The sequence below is a fragment of the Rhinichthys klamathensis genome, unplaced genomic scaffold, assembly GCF_029890125.1.
Source record: "Rhinichthys klamathensis goyatoka isolate OS25496 unplaced genomic scaffold, OSU_Roscu_1.1 h1tg000142l_1, whole genome shotgun sequence".
In the NCBI taxonomy this organism is placed as follows: domain Eukaryota; kingdom Metazoa; phylum Chordata; class Actinopteri; order Cypriniformes; family Leuciscidae; genus Rhinichthys; species Rhinichthys klamathensis.
Genome location: NW_026606677.1, coordinates 605,001 through 618,508, shown reverse-complemented (window position 1 = coordinate 618,508; position 13,508 = coordinate 605,001). Strand labels below are relative to the sequence as shown.

Sequence of the window (13,508 nt, the reverse complement as noted above, 5' to 3'; positions counted from 1 at the left end):
CTTCACACAGTATTACAAATTAATAAAAAAATGGAATTAGAGTTAAATGACAAGAACAAAACGTCACTGTCTGCGTTAAGCGGTGACGTCAGCGAGTGCGTTCGTCACGCAGATGCAGCAGACATGCGCAGACAGCATGCGTTTTTAATATAGAACATATTCCCAAATAAAGTTAATCAGATTTTTTCTTTTTACATTTAAACGCTACAGTATTGTTTAAAAGCATTTCCTCGTATATATTAAAATAATTGGTTTCTTTTCCATCCCATAATATATCAAAGGCCAATTCCTCCGAGCTGTACAACTACATGTACCTTCCTCTTAATAAAGTTTGCCATTTTCCAACACATTAGGACTCAAATAATACAATTTCATGTTTTCAAAAGAGTCTTGTTTCTTTTATTTTCCTTTTGATGGTTTTTGTCCATCATGGGAACAAAGAGCAACTTTTACTGTTACTTTCCCTCAGTCTCTTCATACTGTCAGAGAAAAACTAATAAAGCTTTTTAAAAATTAAATTTGAAATGAGTTGTATTTTATTTAAAAATAATTTAGTATTTTATTGTTTTGTTGAACTACGTTTTAAAACATGAAAAACTGTTTTAAATTTTCCATTTTTATGTTTGGATTGATAAATTATTCATAAATCATCTTCTCGTATGTGTCATTGGCGCCACCTATTGGCCGTCAGATGAAAATGGGTTTATTGTTTTTTTATCTCCAACATATTCAAAAACCTGAACAACTCATTTATGAATAGATGTGAGTATATGCTGGTCTAACTGTTTGAAACAATGCATCTTAAATTCCTAATGTTAAACTTTGACACTCATTCAGAAAACACATGTCACTCATAATAAAATAAAACCTTGACAACAGGAGCATTAGATGAATCCTGAATTTTTATCTTTGAAGTTTGAATGATTTTTTTCCCCACATACATCAGTATTTCATTATAGAATAAGATTTTGTAGTCCAGTATATGTAACAAGACTGAATGATTTTATTTCTATATCTTTAGTTTACATATAATAATTTACTTGCTAAAAACAAAAAGTTGGAAAAAAACTCATGAAGCAATAATAATTACAAAACATAAACAAAAGCAATTTTATTGTAAATATTTTGCTAAGCTTTTATATTTCAATATAATTCTTGCCGAGATGTATCAGTTTTGAAAGCAGTGTTAGGATATACACTCACCTAAAGGATTATTAGGAACACCTGTTCAATTTCTCATTAATGCAATTATCTAATCAACCAATCACATGGCATTTGCTTCAATGCGTGAGCATGCAATGAGTCTCGATTTCTGTTGAGACATTCAGATGGTAGAGTCAGAATTTGGCGTAAACAGAATGAGAACATGGATCCATCATGCCTTGTTACCACTGTGCAGGCTGGTGGTGGTGGGGTAATGGTGTGGGGGATGTTTTCTTGGCACACTTTAGGCCCCTTAGTGCCAATTGGGCATTGTTTAAATGCCACGGCCTACCTGAGCATTGTTTCTGACCATGTCCATCCCTTTATGGCCACCATGTACCCATCCTCTGATGGCTACTTCCAGCAGGATAAGGCACCATGTCACAAAGCTCGAATCATTTCAAATTGGTTTCTTGAACATGACAATGAGTTCACTGTAATAAAATGGCCCCCACAGTCACCAGATCTCATCCCAATAGAGCATCTTTGGGATGTGGTGGAACGGGAGCTTCGTGCCCTGGATGTGCATCCCACAAATCTCCATCAACTGCAAGATGCTATCCTATCAATATGGGCCAACATTTCCAAAGAATGCTTTCAGCACCTTGTTGAATCAATGCCACGTAGAATTAAGGCACTTCTGAAGGCGAAAGGGGGTCAAACACAGTATTAGTATGGTGTTCCTAATAATCCTTTAGGTGAGTGTACATGTCTTCAGTGCCGACCGATGAACACCCTGTGGCTGTGCTGAGATCCCTGTAGCTGTGATCCAGACTCTCCACTAGATGGAGACACAGTCAAGGGAAGGAGTCGTCACTCTATAGAGTTTACAACTGAGAAAAAAACAGTAAGAGACAGAATTGCTGCTTTATTAGCAACATGAAATTGCTGTCAGTGATCAACAAAACCAAACAGACAAACATACATGGCCTTTGGTTCAAAGTGTGCAAAAAATAAAACAAAGGTCCAACTAGTCCTCTTCCTCGTCCAACTAGTCCCTCTTCCTTGTCCAACTAGTCATCGTTCTCACCCATCTAGTCCTCTTCCTGGTCTAACTAGTCCACTGGTCCAACTAGTCCTCTCCCTGGTCCAACTAGTCTTCTTCCTGGTCCAACTAGTCTTCTTCCTGGTCCAACTATTCCTCTTCCTGGTCCAATTAGCCATCTTCCTGGTCAACCTATTCCTCTTTCTCGCCAAACTTGTCCTCTACCTCATCCAAATAGTCCTCTCCCTGGTCCAACTAGTCCTCTCCCTGGTCCAACTAGTCCTCTCCCTGGTCCAACTAGTCCTCTCCCTGGTCCAACTAGTCCTCTCCCTGGTCCAACTAGTCTTCTTCCTGGTCCAATTAGCCATCTTCCTGGTCCAACTATTCCTCTTCCTCGCCAGACTTGTCCTCTACCTCATCCAAATAGTCCTCTCCCTGGTCCAACTAGTCCTCTCCCTGGTCCAACTAGTCCAGTCCCTGGTCTAACTAGTCCAATGGTCCAACTAGTCCTCTCCCTGGTCCAACTAGTCCTCTCCCTTGTCCAACGAGTCCCCTTGCTGGTCTAAAAAGTCCTCTACCTGGTCCAACTAGTCCTCTGCATGGTCGAACTAGTCCTCTCCCTGGTCAAACTAGTCTTCTGCATGGTCTAACTAGTCCTCTCCCTGGTCCAACTAGTCCTCTCCCTGGTCCAACTAGTCCTCTCCCTGGTCCAACTAGTCCTCTCCCTGGTCCAACTAGTCTTCTTACTGGTCCAATTAGCCATCTTCCTGGTCAACCTATTCCTCTTTCTCGCCAAACTTGTCCTCTACCTCATCCAAATAGTCCTCTCCCTGGTCCAACTAGTCCTCTCCCTGGTCCAACTAGTCCTCTCCCTGGTCCAACTAGTCCTCTCCCTGGTCCAACTAGTCCTCTCCCTGGTCCATCTAGTCTTCTTCCTGGTCCAATTAGCCATCTTCCTGGTCAACCTATTCCTCTTTCTCGCCAAACTTGTCCTCTACCTCATCCAAATAGTCCTCTCCCTGGTCCAACTAGTCCTCTCCCTGGTCCAACTAGTCCTCTCCCTGGTCCAACTAGTCCTCTCCCTGGTCCAACTAGTCCTCTCCCTGGTCCAACTAGTCTTCTTCCTGGTCCAATTAGCCATCTTCCTGGTCCAACTATTCCTCTTCCTCGCCAAACTTGTCCTCTACCTCATCCAAATAGTCCTCTCCCTGGTCCAACTAGTCCTCTCCCTGGTCCAACTAGTCCAGTCCCTGGTCTAACTAGTCCAATGGTCCAACTAGTCCTCTCCCTGGTCTAACTAGTCCTCTCCCTTGTCCAACGAGTCCCCTTGCTGGTCTAAAAAGTCCTCTACCTGGTCCAACTAGTCCTCTGCATGGTCGAACTAGTCCTCTCATTGGTCAAACTAGTCTTCTGCATGGTCTAACTAGTCCTCTCCCTGGTCCAACTAGTCCAGTCCCTGGTCTAACTAGTCCAATGGTCCAACTAGTCCTCTTCCTGGTCCAACTAGTCATCTCCCTGGTCCAACCAGTCCCCTTGCTGGTCTAAATAGTCCTCTACCTGGTCCAACTAGTCCTCTGCATGGTCTAACTAGTCCTCTCCCTGGTCCAACTAGTCCTCTGCATGGTCTAACTAGTCCTCTCCCTGGTCCAACTAGTCTTCTGCATGGTCTAACTAGTCCTCTCACTGGTCCAACTAGTCTTATAACTTATTGTCACTATTATCTTTTTTTTTTTAACCCTCTGGGGTTGTTCGGCCCAAATGGACCCGAATCATTCAAATAAAAAAATGTTAAAAATCACAGCTTCTTCGGAATGGTCCGAAATTTGGTGACTTTGTTGGTATTTGGTATGTGAACACCCAAAAAAATTGGGGACAGGATGTGAACAGTCTAAGTGGTTGTAAAAAAAATAGTCACACTCAGGACCTTCGGGTCCAAATGGACCCCCATAGGAAATGAATGGGAAATTGGCAAAAATGTGAAAAAACTGAGTTTTTTGGTGCGTACAATCTACAAATCAGCCACAATCCATAAAAAAAGCACACAACAGTGAAGGGGTGAATCTATAAAACATCAAGAGTGCAAAACAGACACATCCACACACACACACACACACACACACTTTTATACACATACATACTCATAATTTCAGATTACATAAATCTGTTTTGAATTTTTAAAAATCACAGCTTAATCGGAATGTTACGAAACTAGGTGACTTTTATGGTATTAGGTATGTGAACACACACAAAAAAAATGGGGACAGGATCTGAATAGTCTAAGTGGTTGTAAAAAAATAGTCAAACTCAGGACCTTCGGGTTCAAATGGACCCCCATAGGAAATGAATGTGAAATTGTCAAAAATATGAAAACACAGATTATTCAATATGAAAACACAGACTATTCAAATAGAATAGTCTATTTGAATAGTCTAAGTGGTTGTAAAAAAAAAAAAAAAATACTCACACTTAGGACCTTCGGGTCCAAATGACCCCCATTGGAAATGAATGGGAAATTGTCAAAAATATGAAAACAGTTTTTTTGTGCATTCAATATACAAATCAGCCAGAATGCAGAAAAAATGACTCAACGGTGAAGGGGTGAATCTCTAAAACATCAAGAGTGCAAAACAGACACACACATACACACACACACACACACACACACTGTATTATATATTTATGATAATCTGTATTATAAAGTAAAACTGGCACTTCAAATTACCATTTAAACCAACCAAACAAACAAAAAACAAGACAAAAATAGTCTTTGAGAATCTGTTATTATATTTTAAAAATGAACAACCTGAAAAAAAATTGGTATATATTTGCAAAAATCACTAGAATCCCCAAGCCTTTCTACAGAGAGCTGTAAATCCACTAGTGGTAAAAATGTGCTATTGCGTGATAAAAATGCTCAGTGTGTCCACCAGATGGCATCTATATTTTTTCAAAAATTGCTTTCATGAGGCCTAGGCTTCACTCTAAAATGTAATACAGCTTTGATCGTTTAAAAAAAAAAAAAAAAAAATCTATTATGTTCAATGGGAAAAAAATGGGTCATAATTATTGCATAAATATTAATTATAAATCATAAAATATCTCAAAACACCAAAAAAGAAAAGATTTTTTTTTATATATAAAAAACAAGTAAAAATAAAAAAAATTATGATTTTTTTTTAAAAATATGAATCCTGCCCTTTGGGTCCATTTGAACACCCCGAACACCCCAAGTGTGACTGTTAAACGAACAACCCCAGAGGGTTAAATAATTATTATTGTTATTATTATTATTTGTTACTATTATTATTATAGTGTGTATTGAGGTCCGATGACGATGCGCGCCCCCTGTAGGTCAGGCTGCGCACGCGCGTGTGTAGAAGCTCCGCCCAGAGATTCATGTGCTCCGGTGCTCCGGTGAATCAGACAGAGTCCCGTTCAGAGTCTAAGCGCGGCAACACAGAGAAAGAGACTCGGAGACTCGGAGAGAGAGCAGTGTGTGCTTGAGCTGAGGGATGATGGCGGCAGCGCTGGAGAGAGGAGGGCTTCGGGCCGCTTTCCTGAACCCGGCCAGCGGTGGAGGAGGAGCGGCTCTCCCTGCAGCGGCTCCGGGGGCTCCGGGGGCTCCAGTGCCCGGCCCGGGGCTCTCAGGGTCTGGGCTCTCCGGGGCCATGCCCGTGTCCATGAACCTCTTCGCCACCTGGGACATCGACCGCTCCTCTCCGAGCTGCGTGCCCCGGTACGAGCTGTGTGTGTGTGTGTGTGTGTGTGTGTGAGAGAGAGAAAGAGAGTGTGTGAGCTGTTTGTTTGTTTACTGATGTCCTGCATCTCTGCTGGTCGCGGTCACTGATGTGAGTGAAGTTTGACAGTATGACATCATGTTTACCACAGCACACTGTAACAGTATTGGTAATATACAGTGATTTGTCAGAGTGAGTTTACATTATTTTAACACATGGCACTGGAGATCATATTCGTGTAATATTTACATCTGATAGTCAAATCATCGTTCTGTCATCCTCTACTCTCCCTCATATGGAATCCCATGTTTGGCTAAATCTTAATTATGACATAAAAAATCTAAATTATGAGATACGGTCGAAATTGTGACGTAAAAAGTCCTAATTATGAGATTAAGAAGTTAAAAGTATGAGATGGAAGTTGAAATCATGACTTTTTATGTCATAATTAATTTTTTTAGTTTTATGCCATAATTTCGATTTGTGTCATAATTAAGATTTTCCAATGCATGATTATTTTTCTGATGTGGCATACATGATCTTCCACGCTCATGTTTTTCAAACCTGTGAAACACAAAAGATGTTTTGAAAAATGTCTCAGTGCTTTTTCTCTATGGAATTAAACTCAATGGGGTCCAAAATGTGTTTTGCTCCAGATATCTTGTGTTGTGTCCCACAGAACACAGACAGTCGTACCGGTCTGATAGTGAGTGTGTGTTTTCTGGTGAACTACTGTAGAGAAGATCACGGTTTATGAGCTTCGGTTAGCGTTGTGTCGTGTGTTTGTGCACATCTGTGTGTGTTTGTGCACATCTGTGTGTGTTTGTGCACATCTCTGTGTGTTTGTGTGCATTTGTCTTGTTATGAACAGCTTCTCACGGCTGATGAATTCTAGAACACACACTCCTGCAGCTCAGGAATTTTTTAAGGTGCTCTGGATAAAGCGTCTGCTGATGTGTGTGTTCATCGTTTCTCGATCCGCATCACTAGATTGACTCAGTTCTTGTGTTTCCCGTTTCCTCCTGGATCCGACTCTCCCTGAGGAATTCCTGAATGTTTTCTTTCACCCCCGTCATGATAGTGGGTTGACGAAGCGCAGGCAGTGTGAGACTCTTCCCATCTCTCTCTCTCTCTCTCTCTCTGTGTGTGTGTGTGTGTTTCTTTGCTCAGAAACACTGATAGATTATAAAGACTGAGCAGAAACTGACTGAGCTCCAGATGTGCAGCTCCATTACTCAGAGCTGACCCAGATGTGTCTCTGAGTAGAGTAATCCGTGTGTGTGTGTGTGTGTGTGTGTGACTGTGTGTGTATTTAGTAATATTGCTGATATGACTGACAGATAAGAACTGAATTGAATAATGACACTATAGTTTGCATCATTGATTCTGTTATTTTCAGTTCATGCATTCTCTGGGAGTCGACCCTGTGTCCGTGGCGTTGCGAGCTTGAGGAATAGCAGTGTGTTGCAGACAGACATATACACATATACACTATATTGCCAAAAGTTTTGCGACAACTGGCTTAACATGCTCATGGACTTTAATGACATCCATTTCCTGATCCGCAGGGATTAATATGGAGTTGCTCCACCCTTTGCTGCTATAACAGCTCCAACTCTTCTGCGAAGGCTTTCCACGAGGGTGTTTATAGGAATGTTTGACCATTCTTCTAGAAGCTCATTAGTGAGGTCCGGCACTGATGTTGGACGAGAAGCTCTCAGTCTCCGCTCTAACTCATCCCAAAGCTGTTCTATCGGGTCGAGCTCAGGACTCTGTGCAGCCGGTCCAGTTCCTCCACACCAAACTCCTCATCCATGTGTTTATGACCTGCTTTGGCACTGGAGCGCAGTCACGCTGGAACAGGAACATCAACGAAAAACCACAAAGTTGGGAGCATAAAATTGTCCAAAATGTCTTGGTCTGCTGAAGCATTAAAGGGGTCATATAATGGTACATGCACTTTCACAAGTTGATTGTACTGAAATGTGTGTTGGCAGTGCCTGTACACAACCATCATATAATGATAAATATCCATCCAGGGTTTTTGTTTTAATCTCCTTATATGTTTTCCCCTGCCTCAAATCCAGCCGTTCGTTTTTGTGACGTCAATAAAACGGACGCCCCTCCCACGAGTGTTGATTGACAGCAGCGTTCTGTCATCATAGTCCGCCATTGTTGATACGCTGGAGCAGAATGGGTCTTAGCGATTGTAGTGTTCTGTTCTTGGGTTTAATAACGAACACAGCAGTCATTTTGATGTTCCTTGTTTTCGAAGGGAATATTCCCACGAGCAACGTCAATGCTTTCATGTTTGCGCAATTCGCGAATCATTTCTCCCCAGACTGCTTTATAAACGAGGGTCAGTGTAAAGCTGGTTTTGCTAAGAAGCTGCTCCTGAAAAAAGAATCGGTACCAACTGTTTATGTTCCCTCTGCACCTCCAGAAGAAGTGAGTGTAAAATTTTATAATAATCTTTGCAAATCGCTTGCATGCTTCACGATGAATGCGGCTAAGGTTTACACTCAGGGTACATTACGGCACGTTTTATACGACGTTCTCAATATAATTCATAGGGGTGCTCCGATCAGGATTTTTGGGGCCGATCACCGATCGCCGATTACTGGAAGCTGTATCACCCGATACCGATGCCGATCACCGATTGCAGGGTCTATTTGAAGACTTCTTTTTATCATGTAGCATTACTTATTAAACTATATTTAACAACAATGTACATTAAGTATTACATTTAAGAGAAGACAATGCATAATGAATTGACACCTGTGTATTTATTTGCAAGCAACATGTATTAACATAGCAGCTTGGTTATTGGGAGCAGCTTAGGGCTTGACATACAACTTTCCTGTAGAATATAAAATAAAATGAAGTCTTTAAATTTAGCTTTAGACTACTTTAAACATTATTTTGACTATAGCCTTTTTTTGTTGCTGTTTTTAGTTTAGAGTCAGTCAGCCATCAGTTTTTCTAATACACTTAAAGGACCACAGGTAGTAAAGTGCACAGCAACAACAACAAAAAAAAAAAAAAAAAAACTAACAACTTCCATATCTGTATCTATAACTTTGCTTTTTTCTGGGATGCTTCGTCAGAATTTGTGGGCATTTAGAGAGGAAGAGAGAGGTAGACAAACCTTTGTGTGTGTGTGTGTGTGTGTGTGTGTGAAGAACCCTTGCAAAATTATTTTAAACAGATTAAGAAAGCCACCACTACTGGTCATATCTATGTTTAGATTGATTTTTTTAGATCCAGTGATTTTTTTAGATCCAGTGAAGTCTGTCCCACCATGTACCTAATATAAATAAATAAAACATCTTCAGTTAACTAGCAGATTATTCATTTAGTTCGCTATTAAATAAGAAATCTAGCGCTAAAATGTGTTTTTACACTCAAGCTGCGCGCTCGTTGCCGCGGCGATCAGTTGCATGGATACAGTGCTCTGTGTCTCGCGCAGGCTTCACTCGGACGCGCGCTTCAATCTATCGCCGTTGCGGACTCTATTCATTCCGGTGTAATCACAAAATAAAACACAAACGTATCCTTGCTTGATATAACTGTAACCGCAGATGAACATATTCAGTTTTGATGAGAAAAAATATGTACGAGTGATTTGACGGACGCACGGGGGTTGGATACATTTTTGTCATTGGTTGTTGCGTTAAATCTTACCCAGATACAATAGTGCTATTTTCTGATTGGCTATTGTGTAGCTCGACGAACAACACCAGAGAAAACGCGCTTGATTCATGCCGGTTCCACAGTGAGAGCAGCGCGGCCAGAGTTTCGGCCGCTGCGGCATATTAAATATATTACAAATAGTTTTTTCAGCGTGTGAATTACAATGTGTGGCGGGAGAGCGTGACAAAAGACCGAAATGAGTGACTGTCACGCTCAATGCTTGACACTTGAGAGCCCTGTTGTAGAATAGAATTGCCAGACCGGTGAAGCTATTTGTACCAGTGCGTAAAAAAATTGTCTCGCGAGTTTTGCGTCATCTGATCGGCTTTTCTGGATCGGCCTTTATAGAGACCGCCGATCACACATCCCAAAGCAATTATCGGCCGATTATGATCGGCGACCGATCATGATCGGCGACCGATCAATCGGAGCACCCTTAATAATTCATAATCCCACGTTTATAATGAACAACGCGTTATGGTTATTGTGTTATTACAAACTGAGTACGTATACATCAGTAACGTTAAACACATAGCGTTCGTACAACCAATCATCCTGTTCAAGCCTTAATTGTCGAACAACTTTGCGGCCGCCATCTTGTTCCGGGTCCGACTCCGGTTCAAACTGATACGGTTGCACAGATGTGTCCTCAGAGACTCGCTGCCATTCTCTCTCCAAAATATACCCTCAACTGTTGTCAAGGCAACACTCGTGCGTTGTGTCAAAGCGCCCGCAGAACAGAGGGGCGGAGTCAGCGAAGCTCATTATCATTTAAAGGCACATGCACTGAAACGGCGTGCTGAAAACAGAGCTGTTTTTGACCAGAGCTGTTTTAATTAAAGTATATTACAAACTTTTTATTTAGATTATAAAGAATCAAATTAACTTGGAAATGGCATTATATGACCCCTTTAAGAGTTCCTTTCACTGGAACTGAGGGGCCAAGCCTGAAAAACAACCCCACACCGTAATCCCCCCTCCACCAAACAACCCCGCACCATAACCCCCCCTCCACCAAACAACCCCGCACCATAACCCCCCCTCCACCAAACAACCTCGCACCATAACCCCCCCCTCCACCAAACATCTCCCCCCCTTAATCCCCCCTCCACCAAACAACCTCGCACCATAATCCCCCCTCCACCAAACAACCTCGCACCATAATCCCCCCTCCACCAAACAACCTCGCACCATAATCCCCCCTCCACCAAACAACCCCACACCATAACCCCCCCTCCACCAAACAACCTCGCACCATAACGCCCCCTCCACCAAACAACCCCACACCATAATCCCCCCTCCACCAAACAACCTCGCACCATAATCCCCCCTCCACCAAACAACCTCGCACCATAACCCCCCCTCCACCAAACAACCTCGCACCATAACCCCCCCTCCACCAAACATCTCCCCCCCCTTAATCCCCCCTCCACCAAACAACCTCTCACCATAATCCCCCCTCTACCAAACAACCTCGCACCATAACCCCCCCTCCACCAAACAACCCGCACCATAATCCCCTCCACAAAACAACCCCGCACCATAATCCCCCTCCACCAAACAACCCCGCACCATAATCCCCCTCCACCAAACAACCCCGCACCATAATCCCCCTCCACCAAACAACCTCGCACCATAATCCCCCTCCACCAAACAACCCCACACCATAATCCCCCCTCCACCAAACAACCCCGCACCATAATCCCCCTCCACCAAACAACCCGCACCATAATCCCCCTCCACCAAACAACCCCGCACCATAATCCCCCTCCACCAAACAACCCCGCACCGTAACCCCCCCTCCACCAAACAACCCCGCACCGTAACCCCCCCCTCCACCAAACAACCCCACACCATAATCCCCCCTCCACCAAACAACCCCGCACCGTAACCCCCCCTCCACCAAACAACCCCACACCATAATCCCCCCTCCACCAAACAACCCCGCACCGTAACCCCCCCTCCACCAAACAACCCCACACCATAATCCCCCCTCCACCAAACAACCCCACACCATAATCCCCCCTCCACCAAACAACCCCACACCATAATCCCCCTCCACCAAACAACCCCACACCATAATCCCCCCTCCACCAAACAACCCCACACCGTAATCCCCCCTCCACCAAACAACCCCACACCATAACCCCCCCTCCACCAAACAACCCCGCACCGTAACCCCCCCCTCCACCAAACAACCCCACACCATAATCCCCCCTCCACCAAACAACCCCACACCATAATCCCCCCTCCACCAAACAACCCCACACCATAATCCCCCTCCACCAAACAACCCCACACCATTACCCCCCCTCCACCAAACAACCCCACACCATAACCCCCCCTCCACCAAACAACCTCACACCGTAATCCCCCTCCACCAAACAACCCCACACCGTAATCCCCCCTCCACCAAACAACCCCACACCATAATCCCCCCTCCACCAAACAACCCCACACCATAATCCCCCTCCACCAAACAACCCCACACCATAATCCCCCTCCACCAAACAACCCCACACCATAACCCCCCTCCACCAAACAACCCCACACCATAATCCCCCCTCCACCAAACAACCCCGCACCATAACCCCCCCTCCACCAAACAACCCCACACCATGATCCCCCCTCCACCAAACAACCCCACACCATAATCCCCCTCCACCAAACAACCCCACACCATAATCCCCCCTCCACCAAACAACCCCACACCGTAATCCCCCCTCCACCAAACAACCCCACACCGTAATCCCCCCTCCACCAAACAACCCCGCACCGTAACCCCCCCTCCACCAAACAACCCCACACCGTAATCCCCCCTCCACCAAACAACCCCACACCATAATCCCCCCTCCACCAAACAACCCGCACCATAATCCCCCTCCACCAAACAACCCCGCACCATAATCCCCCTCCACCAAACAACCCCGCACCGTAACCCCCCCTCCACCAAACAACCCCGCACCGTAACCCCCCCTCCACCAAACAACCCCACACCATAATCCCCCTCCACCAAACAACCCCGCACCATAATCCCCCTCCACCAAACAACCCCGCACCGTAACCCCCCCTCCACCAAACAACTCCCCCCCCCTTAATCCCCCCTCCACCAAACAACCTCGCACCATAATCCCCCCTCCACCAAACAACCTCGCACCATAATCCCCCCTCCACCAAACAACCTCGCACCATAATCCCCCCTCCACCAAACAACCTCGCACCATAATCCCCCCTCCACCAAACAACCCCACACCATAACCCCCCCTCCACCAAACAACCTCGCACCATAACCCCCCCCTCCACCAAACAACCCCACACCATAATCCCCCCTCCACCAAACAACCTCGCACCATAATCCCCCCTCCACCAAACAACCCCACACCATAACCCCCCCTCCACCAAACAACCCGCACCATAATCCCCTCCACCAAACAACCCCGCACCATAATCCCCCTCCACCAAACAACCCCGCACCATAATCCCCCCTCCACCAAACAACCTCGCACCATAATCCCCCCCCTCCACCAAACAACCTCGCACCATAATCCCCCCTCCACCAAACAACCTCGCACCATAATCCCCCCTCCACCAAACAACCCCACACCATAACCCCCCCCTCCACCAAACAACCTCGCACCATAACCCCCCCTCCACCAAACAACCCCACACCATAATCCCCCCTCCCACCAAACAACCCCGCACCATAATCCCCCTCCACCAAACAACCCCGCACCATAATCCTCCCTCCACCAAAACAACCCCGCACCATAATCCCCCTCCACCAAACAACCCGCACCATAATCCCCCTCCACCAAACAACCCCGCACCATAATCCCCCTCCACCAAGCAACCCGCACCGTTAACCCCCCCTCCACCAAACAACCCCGCAC

General features: G+C 45.1%; 1 protein-coding gene across 3 annotated transcripts in view; it reads left to right on the top strand.

The window, feature by feature from the left end:
* The first annotated feature begins 5,663 nt into the window (after positions 1–5,663).
* Positions 5,664–13,508, top strand: part of zmp:0000000755 (phosphofurin acidic cluster sorting protein 2) — a 58,603-nt gene continuing 50,758 nt past the window's right edge. For 2 of the 3 annotated variants that reach the window (XM_056257725.1, XM_056257726.1), the window contains exon 1: positions 5,664–5,924. In XM_056257725.1, coding sequence (XP_056113700.1) covers positions 5,701–5,924 — 224 coding nt within the window. In that variant the 5' untranslated portion in view covers positions 5,664–5,700. The remainder of the gene's footprint in view (positions 5,925–13,508) is intronic. The other variant, XM_056257723.1, reaches the window with a different exon arrangement.